Raw genomic sequence first — 20,617 nt, 5'->3', positions numbered from 1 at the left:
TCTGTCTGGTCCCCGAAACAGAAAATTCGCCTCAGATATACCCCGTGCAAAGAGAAGCAAGCTGCAAGTTCAAGCTCAGGCGGCCAACATCAGAAGTCAGGAGGTTGGTGACAGCACTCTACGTCTAGCGTCCTCTGGCCCTGCTCCTAGAGTCCTGTCCGGGTCCGGGCGTGAAGCGGCTGCAGCTTCTGCCTCAGCGATGGGAGACGGCTTTGCTGGCGGTTGCGGGCGTCGCGACCTGCGCAGCTGGAACATCACAGCTCGCCAGGTCCTCGTGGTCCGAAGCCTCGCACCTGGGGCTCCCCAGCGCCTTTGAGCGCCGGTGGCGAAGGCGGCAAAGGCGGCGGGAAAAGCTTCACCCCGCCCCTCCCAACGGTTCCGGGGGCTGGGAGAGGCCGAGGCAGGCCCCGCCCATGCCGCGCGCGCTGCCCCCCAGCAACCGGCACAACACAACAAAATGGCCGCCGCATCGCTGGTCTCGTAAAGGGAAAAACGAACGTGTCTCCCCGCTCGCCTCATCTGGCTCGGCTGCTCGGCCCCGGCCCTAGGCGGTGAGTGCCAGGCGGGGTCGGAACTTCTTCCCGGGGTCAGGACGGAATGGTGGAAGCTGGAGGCGAATGCGGGAGGGCTTGGACCTGGCGTGGAGTGGGTCGGCCCGGGATAGACTCGGTGCGGGGGCGTGTGCCAGGGTATTGGGATTGGATGGGAGGAAAGGGAGGGCCCGGAACAGGCGTGGGCAGGAGGATGAAGGAGGGAGTTTTGGATGAAACGTGTGGGGTCAGGAGTGGGGATGGCGGGGCGGAGGGGATGGAGGACCAGGGTGTGGAGAGATATGGACGTTGGGTGCAGCGCCGAGGAGAACCGCTGGGAGGAGGAGGGGGCCTGGGGTGTAGCAGGTGACTGTAAGGAAAGTCAGGGAAAAGGGATGGTATCCTGGAGGTTTTCAAGGTATCGGAATGCAGTACATGGAGAAAGATGAGAGTTTGGAAATTGGGACGGAATGTTAAAAGGAGAAGAGCGAAGACTGTGTTATATATTAGTTAAGAAACTAGTGAATTTTGAAGACAAGCAGGCCTGGGTTCAAGTCTTGATCCCATCATTTTGTGCCTGGTTACCTAATTGGCTCTCTGACTTTGGACATGTTCTTTACCTTTTCAGCCATACGTTTCCTCATTTGTAAAAATAATTGCTAACCACTTTTGAGTGACGTGTGTCAGATACAATTCTAAATTCTTCATTGAGAGTATTAACTGATTTAGAATTTAAAATAACCTGTGTGAGGTTATCCACATTTTAAACGTGAGGAAACTGGGTCCCAGAGAAATTAAGTAATTTGCCTAATGCCACACAGTTAGTAGGTGGAAAACCAAGAGTTGAACGCAGGCTGATGGTTCCAGAATACAAGTTCTTTATTGTTAATGATTTAAATTTGGTAATGGCTTTAGAGCACTTATTAGTCCTTCATTCACTTGATAAAAATTTATTGTTCACTTTACAAGACACAATCAATTACAAGATAGCTTGTAATTATATATACAAGATATATTCCCTGCTGGTTTGAAGCTTACAGACTAGAAGGGGAAGCATGACAAGTAGTTTCATAAATAATCATGTCATTCCAATTGTTGTCTTATGAAGGAGTGTACTTGGTGCAGGGACTATGTAATAGGGAGATATAATCCTATTGTTTATCTTGAGTGTAGGAACCCTGTCTTTTCAGCTTTGTATTCTTTAGAGTTTAGCACAGTTTTTGGTACATGAAAATTGTTCAGTGATGTTGAATGACTGAATAAATACATTATTGGAAAGGAATGGGAAGCTTGAGTTTCAGGATATCTGATTGGAAAAGATGGGAGAGGGGAAATCAAGTTGTTAATAGGATGGAGAAGGATACAGTTGCCAGGTGTTAGAAGGGAAAGGTGGGTAGGTAGACAGCTGGGTTGGGATGAAGAGAAATGGGTGGAGGTTTGAGTATTTTCTTTGAGAAGGGGAATAATTGGAGACCAGAGTATTGGAGTGGATTAGGATTTGGATATCAGGGTATCTGTTGAGATGGAGAGAGGTGAGCAATTTGGGAAATCAGGATGGATACAGAAGTGTTAAGGCTGGGAACAACAGTAGAGAAATAGGGCAGACTGATACAGTATTAGGGAATAGGGGTAGAATTTGTGGGAAAACTTGGTTAGCAGTTGGGATGTACAAGGCAGAAGCAGAGATGAACAGCATGGAATGGGGGAGTGACTTAGAATAGTGGCTGTGTTAGGAACTTTGGAGAGGAATGGGAATTAGTATATTTGGAGGGACTAGAAAATGTTAAAAGAGTAAGGGTATTTAAAGTGGGTATAGAATGGAGATGGGATTAGAGAGTTAATGTTCAGAATACTGGAATAGAGAGGGATGGATATGAGGGTCAAGAAATGGTGATGGCTGTTTGGATATTGGGATGGGTTGGGGAAAAAGAGGGAAAATTTGAGAATTTATTGAGGTTTGGCTCTGATTTGGGGAAGACCAGAGAAGAAGATGGAAAGTTGGGATTGTTAAGAAAGGCTGGAAAGAGGAGGAGTCTTCCTTAGTTGCAGTCTCTACTAAGCTGTGATGGACTGGATTTTTGCAGCAGTCAGGTGTCTAGGTTTGGGAGTGATAAGATGGGTATTGTTTTGTTGCCATCCCATATGATTCCGATTATCAGTTTATTCCAGTGGCTTCCTTTTGCTCAACGACTACCTTCTGGACCTTCAAAATGTGTCTCCAACTCTTGTTTTTATTATTTTCTTTTTATCCCACCCTTTCGCTTACTCTAGCCCTACCTCTCAGCTTTGTCTTCTCTTTTCCATTGCCTGGTCATTGTTCATGTGATTGCAAACCACATCCTAGGGTCAGGCCACATCCCCGTCTCTCCCTTAAAATTGTAATTCAGCATTTACTTCCTCCAGGCAGTAGTCTCTAAAATAGTGTCAGTCATTCTCAAACACAGTAAATCCCTAAGCCCAGTTTACTGAATTAGCTACTCTATGAGATCGTAATAAATATCTATTGTTTCTGTATCCAGACTTTATAAGAGGTATGGCAACCTGGGATGGGGATCTGGGACATCTGGTGAAGGCATTGTGACTTTGGAACCATTGCTTAATCTTTGGTGTTAAAAAGGAAGGAATTGATCTAGATTTCCGGAAGCCATTTGGGTTTTAATATGCATATTTTTTAACTCTATGAGTGAATTAGCCTGAGTTTTACTGATCAGGAGAGATAACAAAGGCCCTCATGATTATCTGGTGAGACCAAAGGGTCTTGGTCATTAGGATGTTATGTGAAGGATTCTGGGATGGTTTGGCATTTTGTGAATTTGCTGAGAAGACTAAAATGCAAAATACAAAATAATTGCATTGCAGTAAAAATATAGAATGTTTTATTCTTTATTCAAGAAAGTGAATATAAAGTATATCTGTAGCATATAGCACACTCTATTATTCCAGTCTTTAAAATTTTCTATCATGTATGGGATGGAAAAATATATAGAAGTGGCAACTGGGCCCTTTCTATATCCCTTTTATTTTTTTAATCTCTTGCCCTTATGAAAACTACATTTAACTCAGAGATAAATAAAATTTTATGTTTTCTAACCACAAGCCTTTTTTCTCAAGTTTGGGTGTATTATTCTTATTTAGAAACAGATGCCAGTACAGCTTCACACAGAATCGATAGCATTACTAAGATGCTTTTTCCATGGAAGAGTGATGTAATATAAGACGTAAATATTATTTACCACACTTTTGAAATTAGGACCAAAAGCCTGTGGCTATAGCATAAATAATAATTTTGTGAACTGATGGGAAGCTTTTCTGGTCCACATGGATGAGGAAAGGAAAGCACGAGGAAATGAAAGAGAAAATACAAGGAGTACAAATATATATATAAGTTTGCAGCTTAAAGTAGCAGACTAGACTATTGGAACAAGGCACTTGCCATATTTAATGGGTAACTGAAATAATATGTGACTTTAAAAAATAAATGCAGCATGTTTTGTTACCTTCAAACTAGTCACCTTAGGAGTCCAGATAATGATTTCAGTGATGCTGTCTTTGTATAGTTTTTTGTTTTTCCTTCAGGAATTGTTTTTATTGTGTATGTCATTCATTAAGCCATGTCATTAGTGGCATTTACTGAAGTCTGTTTTGTGTAAAGCACCAAGCTAGGCCTTAGAGAGCAAATCAAACATGATCTGTACTTCAGAGAACTTAGCAATATGATATGGTACTTAAGAACATAGGCTTTGAAATCAGATCAGGATTCAAGTTTTGGCTTAACCAATTAGTTATGAGACTTTGGACAAATTATTTAACCTCTTTGTCTCTAAAATGGGACACGACCTATATCCTAGAGAGTGCAATGATCCATATAAATCTTAGTACAATTTTTGTTGCATGGTAAGCCCAAGCAAATATTAGTCACTAGTATTATATTCTTTGGAATTAACTTCAGTGGTGGCAAATCATCGTCTTTTCAGAGAGGATTAGATTTTTGGAAGTAGCCAAAATTCATAAGGTCAGTGATCAAACTGGGAAAATAAAAACAAAGTGTAGCTGTAATGATGAGTGTGATTTCCTTTTGAGTCTATAAATTAATTCTGAAGGCAAGACCCAAAGAGAAATTCCAGAAATGTTTTCAGCAATATTAGCCCTCCTAAGAATGACTGTATGGTATTCAAAGGGTCTTACATCTGCTAAATGTTGGTTAATTGATTGCATATATTAATGGCAGCTCTCCCTTACATATACTGTATTTTCTTCAGGCATTTAAAAAGTGAGTTTCTTCATAATCCCTGCCTGAATAATAATACCCATTTGACAGTAGGAGGGTATATTATATAGTATATGAAGATGTTCACGCATCATCCCATTATAACATTTTTAATATCAATTATATGGCATTAAGACCTGAGCTATCTAAAATCCTCAGATTGAAAATTACTTTAAATTAGTATTCTATTTCACTAAAACTTTATTTCTAAAAAATAATTTGTGTTTTTTTCTTCGCTTGCAGTGAGCGGAGGAGATTACAGATATTGAGCAAAGGTAGGATCATTTTTACTGAAGCCTTGTCCAAGATCTATGTGTCTTACAAGATTTTTTTTTTTTTTGTCTAAAAGTTTGCTGAGTTTAGTTTTTGCAAAATGTGTATTTTTGGACCATTTTTAGAATGAATGTACTTGTAAGAGCAGCTGTATATCATGAAAATCTTTTTTTGCATAAATTTAACCTTGCAAATTAGGACTCTCAGTATTGAGCACTAATGTTGTTCATGAAGATATCCCTTTTTCAGGGTGCTAAATAACATCTTATCAGTTCCATGTTCTTAATGACTAATTGATTCAACAAATATAATTATTTTCTATCTGCCAGGTTCTATTCTAGGCCTGGAATACATTGGTGAACAACATCCCTACTTTTGTTCTATTAGATTATGTGATTTGACTTACAAATTAATTTGAAAGAAGAACTGATTCTCATCATTGCTACTAACTAACACTCTCAATGACTGAGTCATATACCATTTGGGGCCTTATTCTTGTCTGAAAAATAAAGGAAATTGAAAAAGGTCACTTTAGTCAATAAATGCTTTAGTTCCTTATGGAAGACCTAAACTTTAGTAAAATTGATTTTGTGAATACGCAGTAGTAAGCATGGGAGAGTTAAAGCAACCAGATGTTTTTCATATAGCATGACAAACATGAACGAATTTCAAAAACAGTGTTTAACGAAAGAAGGCAGACACAAAACAGTACATCATACTGTGTGATTTCATTAACATAAAGTTAAAAAAATAATTCAAAAACCTCTGGTGTTGGAAGTCTGGGTGGTGATTAGCCATGTGTGTGACGTAGTGACTGGAGGAGGGGCATAAGAGGTCTTCTGGGGTTCTGGTAATATTCTTATGTTCTGTTCTTTATCTGGGCACTGCTTACATAGCCTGCATTTGCTATCTAAAAATTCATGGAGCTATACACTTACGATTTCTATGCTTTTCTATATGTATGATATACTGCAACATATATCTGGGTGGATGGTTTTTAAACAGATGAATTCTAATTGTAAAATGTTAGGTACATTCATGATCTACTGTTGAGGTAGGTACTGGGAATTCAGAGATGAATAAGACATTATCCCTCCACTTGTGGATTTTACATTCCGTCTTTATAGAGGGAAGATTAGCCCTCCCTGAAGGAAGTGAGTTTCTGGAAAGCCTTCACAAATAAAGTGACATTTTAGTTGGTAGAGAGGGAAGAGAAGTAGATGCCATTTCAAGGAGAGGGCATTTCAAGAGTAAAACCCCATGATGTTTCCAAGGAACAGTAAAAAGATGACTGGAGTGTAGGGGGCATCATGGGGAGGGATGAGAGATTAGGCCAGACGCTGGAGCCAGATTATGGCAAGACCTATGTGTAATGCTGAAATGTTTAAGACTTACTGGCAGTAGGAACCATCAAACTTCTTTTGTTTTTTTGAGTTAAGTGAGTCAAAGGTGGAGGGTGGTTTAAGGGGTGAGGCAAAGGAAGATTGGAAGCCAGTTTAGAAAGTATTGTATTAGTCCAAGCAGGAGATGATAAAAGTGGCTGTGAAGATAGGTGGAGTTGAATTTAGAAATATTTCAGAGATATAAACAATATCTTGATGGGTGAGGGAGAGGGATGAGTGGACATAATTCCATTCATTCATTCATTTCTTCAACAAACATTTATTGATTTCCTACTAGGGGCCAGGCATTTGCTAGATTGAGGAGACATTGGTAAACAAAACAGAAGCTCTCATGGAGCTTACAGTCAAATGGGAAGACAAATGTTAAGCAAATAATTATACAAATAAATGTATAATGGTAAACTGTGGTTATTTGAAGAAAAAAATACAAATTGCTCAAGAGTATATAACTGGAGTCTTGACCTAGTCTGCACCTACAGGGAAGGCTTTCCTGAGAAGGCAATAGTTGAGATGATCTCTGAAGAAAGATTAAGAAATGACATGGTGAAAATGGGGATAAGAATTTGAAGCAGAAGGAAGTACGTGCAGAGAATGAGTGACAGAAGTGAGGCCAGAGAAGACAGGGCCAGATCATGGAGGGCCTTGTAGGTTATGGTAAACATAGTATTCATCATAGACCAGTGGATTTACTTTTTAAATAGATCACTCTGGTTCTCTGGTTGCAGTGTAAAGATAGGTAAGAGAAAGGCAACAGAACTTGTAGGCAGATCAGGTAGAAGCTATAATAGTAGTTTGATAAGGGCTTGGGTTAGTGTGGAGATGGAAAGAAGTAGACTAATATGAGAGATATTTATGTGTTAAAATTGATGGGACTTGGCAATTGATTTGGTATGGGGAAAAGGTAGAGGGAGATGTTAAGAATGACTCCCAGATCTCTGGCTTGTTTCCCTGAGTGTGGTTCACTACTTAGGGAACACTGGAGGAGGAACAGGATTGAAGGAGAGTAAGGGAGGATGGGAGAAAATGATAAAATCAGTTTTGAACATGTTGGGTTTAGGGTGCCAATGAGATATCAGGTAGGCAGTTGGAAGTTGGCTTTTGGAGCTCAGAGAAAAATTGGATAGAAGCTATAGATATCAGTATACATGTGGCATTTAGGACCTATGGGTGGGCATCAGATTAGAGAGAGACTAGAGAGGGGAGTCTTGAGTACCTTTAACACTTAAGGAACATGTTCCTAACTTCAGTCCTTAGGTGTTAAAGGTATTCAAGGAGTCCCAGGAGTGGCCAAGGAGTTAGGAAGGATCCAGTGGGAGTGTTGTGTCCTAGAAGCCAAAGGAAGAAACTGGTTCTGGAAGGAGAGACTGCTTATCAGTATTAAATGCTGCTGGTTGCCAAATATTTCCAGCTTCTTGCATTCTAGGACCTTTTGTGTACAGAAGAGACCTTGTGACTAGTTCTTTTCAGTAAACTGAGAACAGAAATGGCAGTAACCTTCTGGCTGGAGCATTTAATTGTCAGTGTCAGTATAAGACCATCCAGAGTTCTCTTTTCCCTGTATGACTGTTCCATCAGCTTGAAGTAGTGTGGATCCTAGTATTGGTAGTCTCTGAGTTTGTAACTTTGTAGTTTTGAAATTTCAGTCATGGTGTTTTAGAAACAAATTAATTTGATAGTTTTGCTAGCTCTAAAAAAGGTTACCTTATTAAATATACTGAAAATTCTTATAGGTTTTGATGGACACCTGACTTTATTCTAGCAATGAAGAAAGGTCCTCAGCAAAGAATATTCTCCAAAGCAAAGATATCATCATCTCACTCTGTTAGACCATTTTCTCTTATGCCCAGTATGAGATCTAGGTCACTTTCACCTATAAGTGGACCAGAGACACCTCATGCTGGAGGAAAGTGGCGTGAGCAAGTCAAGATTACAGAGGAAAGCAATATGCTTTTGGACTATCAAGAGCATAAAGGTATCACTTTTCAATTGAAGAATCTGCCTGACCGTGTAATCTTAAGCAGAGATAGAAAATATTGAACCTGTATTTTTGTTCCAAATGTAACATTTGTTCTAATATTAGCTTGACCTATTGTTTAAAGATAGTGAGAGAATAGATGCTTCCGGGTGAGGGTGAAGATGTCTGAAGAGGATTAGAGGAAGAGAGTTTCCAGAAAAGAGGAAGCTTTGTATCCTGTGGTGGGAGGGTACCTTAAACCTCATACCCCAGTTATACCATCCTCCTTGGTTAGGGTAGGCACATCTCTTCGTTTCAGAGGGGTGTGCTTTAATTCAGCATAAAAATTGTATCTACAGTTGAGCAAACTGCTTGTCTGTGACTGGTCTGATTGCCACATTTGGGCCATGCATATATTACACAAAAATTTTTATTTTTTTCTTAAAAGTATTCTGTTATTCTGGGAGTGTATTTTCAAAAATGTATTATGCTTTGCTAAATCATGAGATCACAGCCATCAAACTCTATTAACCTGAATAACTGATCAGTTTTTATTAATTAACATTCTCAGCATTGAATTTGTATTATATCCTTGCTGCCAGTTGCTACATTGTTATTTCCAATTTGTTTAAAATCTTCGAATATTAGTCATTTGCCTTCCTAGAACAGACCTAATTAAAGAAAAAGGCATTTTATTTTGAACCAAAATAAGTGTAATATTATTAACTTATTATAACTAATCATAGGAATCTTTGGCCCAGAGCCTGGATCTAAACCAAGGATTAATTATTTTCTGACTCACAAAGCAAGAACCAATAGACAATTTTCTTTTTATGGCTGCCTTTTAAACATTTAATATGGTTTTAATACTCTTTGACAGTGACATCCAGAAAGGTCAGAAGGCATGGTGTGCTATCCATCGAGTCAGTACTTTAAAAAAAAAAAATGCTCTGGTGGTCTTTATTGAAAAGAACAACAAATTAGAATTTTTCACCCTAAAAAATAGAAAAGAAGATTTAAAAAAATTGTATTTCTAAACTTTATATTGGAATTTTAAAAACAACTAGGCAGTACTAACTTATTTCAAAAACTGACCTGAAAATATTGCTAAAAATGTCAGTGCTGCATAAGGTTAAAAATGCAATTTTTGGATTCATTTATCTGGGTTCACATCCTAGATTTGCATCATACTAGCTCCAAGAGCAAATTATTTTATCTCTTTTTTAAAAATGAGGATAATAATAGTCTTTAGCTCAAAGGTTGCTATACAAATTAACCTTTTAAAATGTAAAACATTTAGCACAAAAGCTTGGCATGTGACTAATATTTATTGAGTATAACTATCATCATTATTATGAAATGCTATATAAAATAAAATATTATTAAAGCAGTGTGCTTAGAATTAGCTGACTGTTTTTGCATTTGCGTGGCTTAAATTTTTTTTGTTGTTACTTAACATTAAAATGATTTGTTTTTCAGAGTCTTCATGCCTTCATCTACTGATAATGATCTGTTTCTGTAATTTCAGAAGCTGATTCACATGCAGGAGTCCGATATATTACAGAGGCCCTTGTTAAAAAACTTACTAAACAGGACAATTTGGCCTTGGTGAAATCTCTGAACCTTTCGCTTTCTAAAGATGGTGGCAAAAAATTTAGGGTAAGTTAAGTATAGACATTGTTTTTAATGTTTCTCTGCTTTAAAACTGCACACACAAAAAAGAAGATTGTTAGATTTAAGGAACATATCATCCTAATGTCAACTAATTTGTAGTAAACCTTTTATTGTTTTCAGTGAAACTTATGCATCAAAATATATCTTCACATCCATAAGCTCCTATTACCTGATCTCTGTTAAATAACTTGGATTTTTGCCATTAATTGAGAAAATATTCTATGCATTATTCACTCTCTAGAGGAAGAGTTGGCAAGCAACTGCCTGCAGGCCTAATTGGGCCTGTTGCCTATTTTTGTAAATAAAGCTTTATTGGAACACAGCCATACCCATTTGTTTACATATTGTCTATGGCCATTTTTGCACTCCAGTCGCAGAGCTGAGTACTTATAGTAGAGACTCTGGCCTGCAAAGCCAAAAAAACTTACTCTCTGGCCTTTTACAGAAAAAGTTTGCTAATCCCTGCTCTAGAGTGTTTACTACTTTATTCATAAACTATACAAAATGAACCATGTAATTGGTAATTTAATTGCTTTAATTGGAAAAATATAAATTTAGATTCCTGCCACATGTGAGTCAAAAAAATTAATTCCAGAAAGGAGAAGAGCTAACTGGAAAACAAAACAAACAAAAAAAATCAACAAACTAAAATGCTATATAAGTGTAGAAAAGAATATAGGAGAATATTTTAAATCTTAGGGTAGGGAAGACCCTCCTAAGCAATCGCCAACCTTAATACCACAAAGAAAAATATTGACAGATTTAGCTCCCGTAAACATTTTAAATTTGTATTTAATAATAGACAACTGTAAAAAAAATTATAAGAAAATTACCAGACTGGTAGATAGTATTTGTAATATTTGTAATATCCATATAATTTAATGAGCCACAATTCAGTGAGAGAGAGAGAACTCACTGGAAGATGCAAAGGACATAACAGGCAATTCACAAGTGTTATAAATGGATAATATTAACATGAAAATGTGTTCAACTTCATTAATATCAAAGGAATGTGAGATAAAACAATAGTTTGATACCATTTTCCATCTTATATATCTAATGGACAAGAATTTAAAAGATTGTTTTTTTTTTTTTTTTTAGTGCTCAGAAGGGTATGGGAAATGGGTATTCTCATATTCTTTCTTAGTGGAAGTATATTTGAAATAGCAGTTTGAAAGTATTTATCAAAATTTTAAATGTGCATATTCTTTGATCTGGTGGTTGAGTTTATACTCTCTGACCCTGTAGTTCTACTCCTCTGTCTATTGTGCTGATATCATATGCACATGTATACAAAAAATGTCTGTATAGAGATTTTTTACAGCATTATTTAAAAAGGAAAAAAAACGGAAATGACTAAATGTCTATCAATAGGGGATTGGCTAAATAAATTATGAAATTCTTTAAATTGAATTAAAGCTCTAAATGTTAATGTGGAAAATGTCCACAATAAATTGTGTGGTGAATAAAAACATTCTAAAACATTTAATAAAGTATGAAGCTAGAAATATTTAAAAAAATGTTTTTCTGTGTGTGTATATATGGATGTAAATGAATAGAAAGGCCTAGATGTATAGACACCAGCCTTTTAGCAATGGTTGCCATTGAGCAGTGGGATTTTTGGGGTTGGGGTGGAGATGGAGAGTTGATGAAGAGAACCTTTTACATTTTTTTTTGAAATTTTTATTAAGATATATTCTTGGATTGTGTCATTAAAATGGAAAAGTAACCTTTGAGAGTTTAAAAATTGTGAGAATGAAATATGAAATTAGTAAATATTTATTGTGTGGTTTTTGTATGCCAGGTATTATGCTAGGATGTGGTAGTAGATTCAGAGGTAAATATGCTTAGTTTCTGATCTCTGAGAACTTAAACCTTAGTATGAAAAAGGCATAGGATAAAGAGGAGAATTAGTGAGGGAGATCAGAGAGAGCGGGCGTGTGGGAGAGGCAGACCCAATGAAAAAGCCTAAAGGGCTACTGGGAAAGGAGAAGATCCCAGAGTATGGTGAATGGAGGCAAAGGGGGGAACTTTAGGGAGGAAAGGATGATATGAAATGTCACAGGATAGTTAAATAGATTGAAAACTTAGAAGTCATTTGGATTTAGCAACTAAAATTCCTTCCTTCTATTTCTCAAATCCACAAATTCATTCTTTTAGGGCCTCTGGGTTTGTTTTCTCTGCCTTGTAGTCTCTGCCCCCAGATATTCACACAATTGGATTCTTAATAAGAACTCAGCTCATTGTTTCTTCCTGTGTGAGACCTTCTCTGAATATCCAGTCACAGTTAGACTTCCCCTCTCCCCAATCACTCATTCTTTCAGTCAAAAATATTTATTTAGCACCAACTGTGTGCCAGGCAGTAGTGTTACAGCAGTGAACACAACAGAGAAAATCTGCCCACCTCATACTGTCTTTATAATTTTGTTAGTTCGCATCACTTGCTGCAAATCCTGTTTGCTTATGTTTGTTGTCTGTCTCCATAAATGAGAATATGAACCTTTATTCCTTTTTCACCTCTTTATTTCCAGTACCTAGACCAGCTCCTGGCACATAATCCATGTTTGATAAATACTTGTGGGATGGATGAATAAATAGTGATCTTAGAGAGAACCATTTGAATATATTAGTGAGGGCAGACGTATTACCTTACCAATAGAATAGGAGTGAATGGAAGGCCAAATGAGCAAATGTAGACAATTCTTGTGAAAATATTGGAGGAAAAGAAAGGAGATAAGATGATGGCATGGTAGAAAAACAACTCCATTGCAGGGTGGTTGGTTTATGGAGAGGAGATGTGAGCATGTTGAATGTAGGCTCTATGCAACAGGAAAATTGACTAGTTCACTGCTATATCCCCATTGCCTGGTGCCATGCCTGGTATGTAGGTAAGCTCATAATGATTATCTGTAGAATAATGAATGTTTTTTAAACTTGAGACAGCAATCGAGGAGGGAGAAAGAGGTTGAAGATGCCAGGGCTTGGTGGGGAGAAAGTGGGTGGGTGATGCAAGAGCTTAAGTAACTAGTTTAATTTTTAAAAGAAGAGAGCTATTTTTTGGAGGAAAGGAGAAGAGGAAGGGAGAGGTACAGAAAAGTTAAGGTGGAAGGAAGGGTAGTAGGGGAATTCTTGTCTTGAGCTTCTTAGTGTGAGGGCAATGTTGTCTGCTGAAGAGCAAGGAGATTTTGGCAGCTCCAGGAGAGTTGCTACTCCTGGTCAAGTAGAGCTGTACCAGGGGATTGTCAAGGAGCAGTAGGAGTTGTTTTTCTTTAATGACTGATCAAAACAGCTCCTGAAGCACATGCTGAAGTGTTGTGTTTTATGTCAAGGCATCTGTTGTATAAAGTATTTATTCATTTCTTTCCAATTAGTATATTGAAAATTTGGAAAAATGTGTTAAACTTGAAATACTGAATCTCAGCTATAATCTAATAGGGAAGATTGAGAAGGTGGACAAGCTCTTAAAACTCCGTGAACTCAACTTATCATATAACAAAATCAGGTAAGTAGATACTTTAGGTAGCATTGCATGGTCTTCTTTGTTAAAGTGGTAGATTAATGAATGCTACCCACGTTACCGAAAGAATCATTTGAAACAGTAAGCACTTTGATCCTCGTTCATTGATAGTCTAGCCCTTCACATATAATAACTTGCCTTATTTATGTTTTGGCATTACCAAAGCACAAAATAATATCTAGCATTATCAAAAAAGGAAATATATTTCTGAGTACCACATTTTATCTTACTTTCATTTTTGGTGGAAATTTTCCTGGGTATAGTCTATGATTCACTACCTTATTACAATAAGGATATAGGCATGAATCAGAATGTTTTAACCCTGCCATTTAGAGCCCAAAGATATTTCAACCATGTTTTGATCCTATGTGTTTGTTTATCTTGATGTTCTTTGCTCATTGCTGCAAGAAATATACTGTCAGTCTTTTTTCCAATTCATAATAAATATTGCTGATATAAATAAACATAATAAAACTGAGAGTGGCTATAACTGCACATAGAAAACTTGTTATAGACAAAAAAATAGATGCAAGAATTACGTCAAATCTTTTTAAAAATCTTTGTATCATACACTTTCCCCCCAAAGTTGGTCTTGGTATAAATAATGACAGACAAAACCAAACCAAAAAAACTAACAGTGGCAGAATTGAAAAAAAATGAAATGGAAAAATGATTAATGAATGAAATCTGTAATAAAAGTTTATATAAAAAAAGAATAGGTGCTGATGAAAATAATTTCAGCAGAATAAAAATGAAAATAGAAAAAGTTGGAAATATTTGCCAAGTTTAGAAAATTGACCAAGGAATTAAATTGGGATCCACTTGAGAAAATATTTCATCAATGAAAATTTATCAGTATGGGTGATAAATGTTTTATTAATTTGAATATTCTTAATTAAAATATTTATATTCATAAATATAATGTCATCCTAGGGGTGTCCACCAGCTCAAAATAACAGCCATATTCTGCTGGCATAACTAATCTTTTTCTGGTGACTGAAGAACATCTTCTCCAGTGCAAGACTATTGCACATAGTGTGTGCTTCTGAGTTTTTCACCTTTTCCTTAACAGTGAGCTATTACTTTACACAGTGGTTGGTGACATTGCCACTAATAGATTATTTTCTGGTTTTCTTCCAATCTATAGTGTTTGTTCAAACTTTGTGTTAAAGGAGTGCACGGCTTTGGATTTAGGGCAAGGTTTTTGGTTGTTAGTGCTTATGTCACCTAGTATGCTATGCAGTGTTATGGGGCCCTGAAGTCTGATAGTTTGATGGTTAGGATTTCTGGGCACAGTAATGAAGGTTTAACAGTTTAACTATTTGGCAATTTTGTTTTTACCACTTTGTTTTGTTCTCCTTTATGAAAAGTTTTGATAAATTATAAATATGAAAAGTAATCTCAATTGAGACCAAGTCTGTTTATTGTAAGAATACAGTGGAGGGTTTCTGTCACTGTATTTACTAAGTTTGATTTTATCCTTTGATTTCCAGCAAAATTGAAGGCATAGAAAACATGTGTAATCTGCAAAAGCTAAACCTTGCAGGAAATGAAATTGAACATATTCCTGTATGGTTAGGGAAGAAGCTAAGATCTTTACGAGTCCTCAATCTGAAAGGCAACAAGTTATCATCGGTAAGCTAGTCAAAGTAGCAAGAATTTTCTTTTAATTTTTGGACTTGTTGAAAAAAAATAAGTTGATGGTTTTTGTTTTTCTTAAATGGGATTTCTTCTTTTAAGGTTTTTGGCTCTTTGACCAAATACCAAATTCAGACATAACCTAGAATTCTCTAGGGCAAATAAAAACAAACAGTCTTCACTTTGCCTGGTTCCATGGTAATTGAGAGTTCATCTCTTAGTGTTTTCACATCTGTAATTTCATTTGCACCTCATAACCCTCTTGTTAAGGAGGCAGTGCAGGGATTATTTTCTCCAAGGTAAACTTAAAAGTAGTGAGACTTGATCATGGTGACCATGGAGCAAATCAGCATTGTGCAAAGCAAGGAATCTGTTCTGACATGGTTCTTGCATGTACATAGTTCAGTTAACATGCTACCATATAAAGTAAGACTGCTTATATTTGCAAGACTATAATTTATACAAGTGTACTCTGTCACTTTCTACTTATAACATTTTTAAAAAAGCCTTATTTTATATGATACTTAATGCTTTTCTAGAATGTTTTCACCTATATTATGTCCACTGGTTTTTATAATACTTTGAGTTAGGTAGAATAGTCTTAGGCCATTTTACAAATAAAGCCTCAGAGAGATTAACTGCCTTACCCAAAGTCTTACAGTTTGTGCCAGAATCTAGGTCTCTGGATGCCTAAAACAGAGCTCTTTTTTTGGACAATATTACCTTACAGTAAACTTTTCAAATGAATGCATTAATTTTGATTGTAGTGTTAATTGTGATGATCAAGGAGATTTTTCATAATAGAGTAACTTTGTCATCATGGCTCAAATAATCTGCTAATGATGTATACTTTGGGATATAATTTATGATTTTCTTATGGTATTTATTTATAGTTAGGTTTTCAATAAGCATTTGCTAAGTAGAATGTCAATATATTTAAATTTGTATTAAACTTAGAATAAGCATGCTATAGTTGAAAAAACATCAGTCATGGAATAGAAAATGAAAGATGAGTTATAGTTTGGTTCTAGATTTGTTTTTGTGACCTTGGAGAATCCCTTAATCTCTCTAAAATTCATTACCTCATATTTAAATTGGAGAAAATAATCTCTGCACTGCCCTCTTTATATGGGTATTGTAAAGCTCAGATGAAATAATAGATAAGAAATTGCCTTAAAACCTTTGAAACACTAAATAATTAAAGTTGTATTCCTTAAAACTTCACCAATGGAGGCCAATTATAATAAATAACATTTGTTCAATGTATATGCTTTCTCGTGTCACCTCCATTAAAGACCTGGTGAATCTCGATCATTTCCTACCTAAAGCCACTGCTGTTTGGGAGATGCCCAGGGCAGGGCAATGGAGCAGTGACAACCGAAGAACCTCAGCCCAAGCCCCACATCATGTTATATAACATCACCTTAGAGCCCTTGGAACTTATGAAGTGATGGGAAGAGCTAGCTATGAATCTAAAATTTGCCACAAATTGTCAACAAAGTAGATGATCATTAAATAGTACTCGGTGTCAGCTGATAGTAGCAGGGAAATCACTTGAAGTATTTATTGTTTCTCATTTTGTATGACTGTCTCATCCCAGTTTATTTCCAACATCAGCAAGAATGATGCTCATTCACTTGGGAAAGATTTATTTGTACTAGCTATTTAGAATATTGTTTCTCAAGTTTTTAAACACCTCTTAGGATAAACATAAAAATCTCACTTTTCTCCAGAGATTTTGATAAAATTACTTAGAGAAGCTGTGTGCCCTCCTCTGCCCCATCTCCAGTTTGAGATGTGACTGTGAAAAAAAGAATTTTTCATGCTTTCCTCTCAGTATTTTACCCTTCCCCCTTTTCTACATGCAAAATTATAATGTATTATTGAATACTTTTTTTTTTCAGAATACACATCCTTCAGAATCTCATTTTAAAAAATCATAGATTTAGAACATGCTTAAGTGTACATTAGAATATAAGAATGTTCTACCTTCTGTTTGGGGTCAGATCAAGGTTCTGTTCAACCCTTTTATGATGTGACTGGACCAAGATATGAAAAGAGGCTATAATTATTCTCCTGAATATTAGCATCAAAAATATGAGTATCTCCACATATCCTTTTTTCTTTTAGCAATCGATCATGACTCTGTTATCTGAAGACTTGCAAAATCTTTTTTCTAGACATTTATATTTTCAATTTGTTCACCCAGTGTAATGAAAAGACCATGGGTTTAGATCTGAATTGAAATCCTATTTCATTGACGAACTAGCTCTGGGCCTTGCTTAACAGGTCACTTGACTTCTTTGAACCTCAGTTTCTTCATCAGTGAAATTAAGATGATAGGTTAGAGGAATTACAAATGAAGTCTGTATGGAAAATGCCTGGTACTGCCCTGATACAATGTAGATACTGAAAAACTGTTCTCCCTTTCTATCTCTCTCCCCACCACCACTAACTTTGGATAATGGGTTTCATGATTAAGTTCCCTGTCATGTTAAGAGCAATTTCCTTTGATTTATTACTTCCTGTAGAAACATTTAATGATTTTTTAATTAAATTATTTTCATACTAATCTTTTGTATATCTTCAGCTCCAGGAGGTAAGCAAGTTGAAACCACTTCCAGATTTGACTTCTCTGATCCTAGTTGAAAATCCAGTTGTGACCCTTCCTCATTACCTCCAGTTTACCATTTTCCACCTCCGTTCACTGGAAAGTTTGGAAGGTCAGCCAGTAACCACTCAGGACAGACAGGAGGCTTTTCAGAGATTCAGTTTAGGTAAGTAACATTTTAAAAGAATGAGGTTTGGGTGGGGAAGGCATTTATTTTTACAAGTTATCCAGAAAAATACATTGTACTGTAAACTTTATATTGCTATCAAGATTTCCGTGGAAAATGGTACACACATCAATTCATTCAAAAAATAATTTATTAAGCATATGTCATTTGCCACTCACTCTATGTGACACTAAGGATGCAATAGTGAACAAGACGTATGGCACTGGCCTTCTTGCAGCTTATGTTTTAGAGGAAAAAATAGAAGGCAAGTAAACCCAAATAAAGTAACAGAGGAGGACCCCTTTCTAGGGAAAGTGGTAAAAGTATGCCAATCTGAGGAAGTGACGTTTAAGCTGAAGGCAGAGGGAAAAGAGGGTTAGCCATGTGAAGAATGGCATTCAGGGAGAAGGGAACAACTTGTTGGAAAGACCTGGTGAGTTCAAGAAACAGAAAGAACATTTGTAGGACTTGAGCATAGCTCCCTATCAAGAGATAAGGAGGGGAAAGATGGAACATGACTTTGGAGTTTGAATCTCATTCTAAGTGCAGTGGAAAGCCATTGGTTTTCAAGCAAGGGTGGGGTAAGATCCAGTTTACATATTGAGAGATCACTTTTGATGCAGGATGGAGAATGATTTGGAGCAGAGCAAAAACGGAGATGAAGGAATCTGTTAGCAGGATATGGCAGTTATTCAGTCTAGAAATGGTGGCTTATACTTAGCTGGTGGACATGGAAATGAACAGGCAGAGTATTTTAGATCAATTTTAGAGGTAGAATCTACAGCACTTTTTAATGGATTGGATAATTCCCAGTCTTCTGGCTTCAGTAAGTAGCTAGGCAGTGTTATCATTTATGGAAATGGACATGTTGAGTTTGAAATGTCTCTGAAACCAACCAAGTAGAAATGTCTGGTAGGGAGCTGGAAATGTGTGTCTGGAGTTCAGACAACTGATCTGGAGTGGAGTTAAATTTAGGAATCACCAGCATGAAAAATGGTATTAAATGTCATACTAGCAGAGGTTGGAAAAAGGAAGAGGAGGAGCCAGCTAAGGAGATTGAGAAGGAAAGGCTAGCAAGGTGGTCAAACAACAGCAACAACAACAACAACAACAAAAAAAAAACCAGGTAATAGTGGGTTACAAAAGCCTGGAAAGGAAAGGGTTTCAAAAGAGGAAGTGGTCAGCCATGTTGAAAGTTGCTAAGACATGAAGTAAGATGAGCAGAGAAGTGTGCTTTAGATTGGCAACATTTGGTAATGATTTTGACAGGAGCAGTTAAGGAGTAAGTAGTGGGACAAAAGCTAGATGGATGGAAGAATGAATGGCTGGAAGACATTTGGGTTAAGATTCAAAATTTCCCTCCAGAATTTCTCTCCCTTTGTACCTAACAAAATGAAGCTGAGGTTAAAAAAAAAAGTTAAAAGTTGTCTAATAGCTTCCAGACCAGAAAACGGGTAGAAATAAATACAGTATACCTCAAAGCTAGTGATCAAAGAAAGAAACAGAATATTCAGGAGCAAACTGGAAAGACAAGTTACAAAGTGAAGAGACAAATCACATTGGAGAGACAAATCATGACTCAATTCTTGTCGTCCTTGAGAAGAGGATAAAAACCAGAGAAACAGGAAAGATTGTCCCTTGGTAAGAATGATGCTTGCACCATTGGAAAGGAGAGATATCTTCAGGTGTGGGTAGTTTTGTTTGTTTGCTGGTGGGAAAATGAGGGAGTTCCCATTGATGGCTTCTATTTTCTCAATTAAATATGAGATCAAAAGCCGAGAAAGAGAACAGAATAAAGGAGTATGGGAGGCTTGAAGAGAAAGATGAAAGTAAGAAATAGCCGTTTAAGAGTATTGGGAAATGAGCCTGTGTGTTCAACCATAGAACTTGATCTTAGTTCAGTTTTGGCCTTATATAAAACAGCAAATTCATATGGTTTGATTGAATACTTGGGAAACATGGTAAATTTTTGCTGATTTGAGACCCTACTAATTCAACACCTGTTACCTTGAAGTTTATGTTTTGGAATCGTAAAAATATAGATAATATAAAGGAAAGACATTTTAAATATACTATTGGAGAAAATGTTTAAACCACATATGGTTCATTCATTACTGCAATTATTAATTAGAAACCTTTATGGTGCTGGGCTCTTGGGATCCAGTCGTGAACCAGATGATGCAGTTTCTGCTTTCCTAAAACACTAGTGGAGAAGGCAGATAGCCAAGCTGTCTGATCACATTTAAAACTCCCTGTGACAAGGGCCACAGCAGAAGTACAGGATAGTGTGAGAGTGTCCCTGAGAAGCATTTAACCTGGGAGGGGGTGGAGTCAAGGCAGGCTTTGTAAAGTGTTTTGATTTTTAAAACTGAGATCTGAAAGATGCCAAATAGTCCAGTAAGGAGATAGAGAAAGGCAGAGTGAATAGAAGCCCGCAAGTAAGAAACAGCATCCCACATCTGAAGAACTGGAATCATTTCAGAAAGGCTGCAGTGCAGTGTGTTTGAAGATGAGGCTAGAGAGGAAGGTTTGGACCAGCTCAAGAAGAGCCTACTCAGCTCTTCAAAAAGTTTTTGTACCTTAT

General features: G+C 36.9%; 1 protein-coding gene across 8 annotated transcripts in view; it reads left to right on the top strand.

The window, feature by feature from the left end:
* The first annotated feature begins 430 nt into the window (after nt 1-430).
* Nucleotides 431-20,617, top strand: part of CNTRL (centriolin) — a 112,942-nt gene continuing 92,755 nt past the window's right edge. For 6 of the 8 annotated variants that reach the window (XM_037798333.1, XM_037798332.1, XM_037798335.1 and 3 more), the window contains exons 1-7: nt 431-551; nt 5,041-5,072; nt 8,204-8,445; nt 9,956-10,086; nt 13,473-13,603; nt 15,112-15,253; nt 17,847-18,033. In XM_037798333.1, coding sequence (XP_037654261.1) covers nt 8,235-8,445; nt 9,956-10,086; nt 13,473-13,603; nt 15,112-15,253; nt 17,847-18,033 — 802 coding nt within the window. In that variant the 5' untranslated portion in view covers nt 431-551; nt 5,041-5,072; nt 8,204-8,234. Of the gene's footprint in view, nt 552-5,040; nt 5,073-8,203; nt 8,446-9,955; nt 10,087-13,472; nt 13,604-15,111; nt 15,254-17,846; nt 18,034-20,617 lie in introns of those variants that run through there. The other 2 variants (XM_037798331.1, XM_037798334.1) reach the window with 2 other exon arrangements.

Source organism: Choloepus didactylus, chromosome 10, assembly GCF_015220235.1.
Source record: "Choloepus didactylus isolate mChoDid1 chromosome 10, mChoDid1.pri, whole genome shotgun sequence".
NCBI lineage: Eukaryota > Metazoa > Chordata > Mammalia > Pilosa > Megalonychidae > Choloepus > Choloepus didactylus.
Note: the sequence above shows the minus strand (reverse complement) of the source record. Positions and strands in the feature narration are given on the sequence as shown.